At 45.8% G+C, this 3,321-nt stretch overlaps 1 protein-coding gene across 1 annotated transcript; it reads left to right on the top strand.

Moving 5' to 3' along the window:
- Positions 1–1,261: 1,261 nt before the first annotated feature.
- LOC543146 (expansin-B2) lies at positions 1,262–2,589 on the top strand. Its single transcript, XM_044552785.1, has 3 exons — positions 1,262–1,509; positions 1,608–1,717; positions 1,871–2,589. Exons 1-3 carry the CDS (start codon positions 1,326–1,328, stop codon positions 2,396–2,398), a joined length of 822 nt encoding a protein of 273 aa, XP_044408720.1. The 5' UTR covers positions 1,262–1,325; the 3' UTR covers positions 2,399–2,589.
- Positions 2,590–3,321: the final 732 nt, after the last annotated feature.

Below are 3,321 nucleotides of genomic sequence, written 5' to 3'. Positions count from 1 at the left end.
GTCTTTGAGTCATGACTAGAAATCATACTTGTGTTTAGGTTTGCACACATGTAATTGAGTTTTCTTCCGAATCTCATATTCAATAATCAATGCAATTATAGTACAGAAATATAAACTAATTATAAACATGAAAATATAATAATACATTTATATTGATTGTGGGGCTTAGTTTCAATAGATGTGGGGCCAAATAAAAAAACCCAGAAGCCCTCCAAATTTTCTCAACTACACACTTCTTACCAAGGGTGGGGCCAATCCCCCCCCCCCCCCCACCCCCCACACACACATAGCTTTGCCACTGTCTACAGTCCTATTGTGAGATGGTCTGATATTGTACAATAGCTAGTTCATACTCAATGCACTCACTAGTGCTTCTAGCCACGAGTACGTCTATGGTTCGTCACCCTCATTCTGTGGATCGTTGATCGACTAATGGTGGTATCTGTATGGTATTCAGGAAAGCATCTCACGTCACGTACAACGTGCATGGTGATGAATGAGTTGTTGTAGTTATTGGACTGTTGACAACAGTCGTTCGTAGTCATGTGCAAGTAAGTACGTGCGGTTTCATTTCGTACACTAAAGGTGTATGTAGTATATGCTTGTCTGTAAGAGAAACTCTATGAGAGTCATCATATATGCCCGATCACCAAAATAACTGCTATTATGACAATTTTGGCAAAAACACTCCAGAAGAGTCATCATCTTGTCGAGGATCGTCATAAATTACGGAGCATCTTTTCATCGAACTGACACACGGTTTGCACCACAAAAACATGCCAAATGGGTCGGTCATCGCACACATTTTGTTTCCTGACACATGATTTTTTTGTCTAAACATGATTAGAAAGCTGGACATGATTAGCATGACTATAGTACAAACTTTCTTGCAACCATTTTAATATTTGGAATGGCCTGAAGATATAACGTGCGGCCTGGTCTTATGGCATATGTAACGATGGTCTGACTTTGTCTGCAATCAACAACTTGACCTGTGCACCCCCCAAATGATTAGCGGATGATTGGTGATCACCGCCAACATGTGATTGTATTGTACGCGCGTAAACCGGCCGGTGCCTGCATTCCTCCATGATTTGCTCCGTAGCCATGTTACCTTGCAGCCCTAAACACGCCTTACGCGTAGTCGTCTCGTCGGATGCAACTGCAACTTGCACCGACTCGTCGTTCTCACCTTATTTGGCTCATTGGCCTGTCTATAAATGCCCTGGCAATGTATCCCGTCCAGCCATCACAACACAAACAAACAATCAAACGGAGTACACATCTTACAAGGTTAGTAAGAAGGTTGTTCATAGTCGACCAATATGGCTGGCGTCTCCACCAATGCCATTGCCCTTGTGCTTGTGACACTCCTCTCCGTGCTTGTCACGTCCGTCCGTTCTGCGGCCAACTACGACACCGCCGCCGCTAGATCCTACAACTCCGGCTGGCTCCCCGCCAAGGCCACCTGGTACGGTGCGCCCACCGGCGCCGGCCCCATGGACAACGGTACGCCCATATCTATGCTCCGATGGCGGCGCACATTTTCATGCATCAACTACGTACGTAGTGCTAGTAATAGTGCTGATCTACGGATGGATTTGCAGGCGGTGCTTGCGGCTTCAAGAACGTGAACAAGTACCCCTTCTCCTCCATGACGTCCTGCGGCAACGAGCCTCTGTTCGACGGCGGCGCAGGCTGCGGCAGTTGCTACGAGGTACTTCCTCCGTTTCAAAATAGATGACCCAACTTTGTACTAACCGGAGGAAATATGTACATAATACTGCATTAATTAATCCGACACCAGATAGTGTCAGTTAAATTAGTTGGTCAAACTCAAAACTCCCATGTGCATGTATTCGTCCTTCAGATTCGATGCATCGCCGCCAACAACCCTTCCTGCTCCGGCCAGCCGACGACGGTCGTCATCACCGACATGAACTACTACCCCGTGGCCAGGTACCACTTCGACCTCAGCAGCACTGCGTTCGGGGCCATGGCCAAATACGGCCTCAACGACAAGCTCCGCCACGCCGGCATCATCGACATGCAGTTCAGGAGGGTGCGCTGCAACTTCCCGGGCATGAAGGTCACCTTCCACGTCCAGCGTGGATCCAATCCCAACTACCTCGCAGTCCTCGTGGAGTACGCCAACGTCGACGGCACCGTGGTCCGCATGGAGCTCATGCAAACCAGGAACGGGCGCCCAACGGGGTCCTGGGAGCCAATGCGCCGCTCCTGGGGATCCATCTGGCGGATGGACACCAGCCGCCCGCTGCAGGGGCCCTTCTCCATGCGTATCACCAGCGACTCCCGGAAGACGCTTGTGGCCAACAATGTCATCCCGGCGTACTGGCGACCGGACAAAGCTTACTGGTCCAACGTCCAGTTCTATTGATTTTGGCTCAATCAATTAGGTGCTTTTCCGACGGATTCCGATCGAATTGATGCTCCTGGATTTCTCTTCTCACCAAACGCTACCTATTGTTCATTGTGAGTGGTAAGACCTTGTATAATGCAAGGTCTTTAGCGAGATATATTTGTAAAAAAGGAACCAATAATTTCTTAAGTATCGGTATTTATTTGTAATGTACTTTAGCACAGAAGCTTACTTAGACACCTCTGTTATCCGGGAAAAAAATCGGTGCTTAAGGAAAACCAGTTTATATTTGCAAGCTCCTCTACATGGTCCAGATGTTGCTAGATAACCGGATTATCATCATTGGCTGGCCAATGCATGTTGCCGGACTCTTTTCTCGTTCACTACCCCGTGGATTAGAGCTGCGCAAGACCGAGTAATATGTCGGTTTTCTACCTTTGTTTCTATTTTTTCCCTTTTCTCTTTTATTTATTTTTGTTTCTTTTCTGAAATTACATGGATACTATTTTATATCCTGATTTATGATAATAACACACACATTTTAGGCATTTAATTAAACATGGCAAAAACAATTTAAGTATGCCTTTTTGCCTAGAACATCAGGATATCACCAAACTTCACAAGTGACTAGAACAATCGACCATATTTCCTAAGAAAAAAACAGAAATATTTGTATTTGCTATTTTTTAGTTTTCCTATTCATTCAGGTGTATGTGCATGGATCCATGTTCATCGATGTATTTCGTTATGTTTCACTGACAGGTTTGGGTTGTGGTAGCTGACAGTTTTAATGTTATTATGCCTGATTCTTTTGCTGTGCTTTCTTCCTTTTGGAAGAGGAAACACTTTGAGGCTTTGAACATTGTTACTGTTGCTGCCTTGTGGAGCTTATGGCGTTTGCGAAATGATTTTGGTTTCCAGGGACGAAGATGGCGAAGTAG

This window comes from Triticum aestivum, chromosome 6B, assembly GCF_018294505.1.
Source record: "Triticum aestivum cultivar Chinese Spring chromosome 6B, IWGSC CS RefSeq v2.1, whole genome shotgun sequence".
NCBI lineage: Eukaryota > Viridiplantae > Streptophyta > Magnoliopsida > Poales > Poaceae > Triticum > Triticum aestivum.
This window is presented reverse-complemented; position numbering and strand designations above follow the sequence as displayed.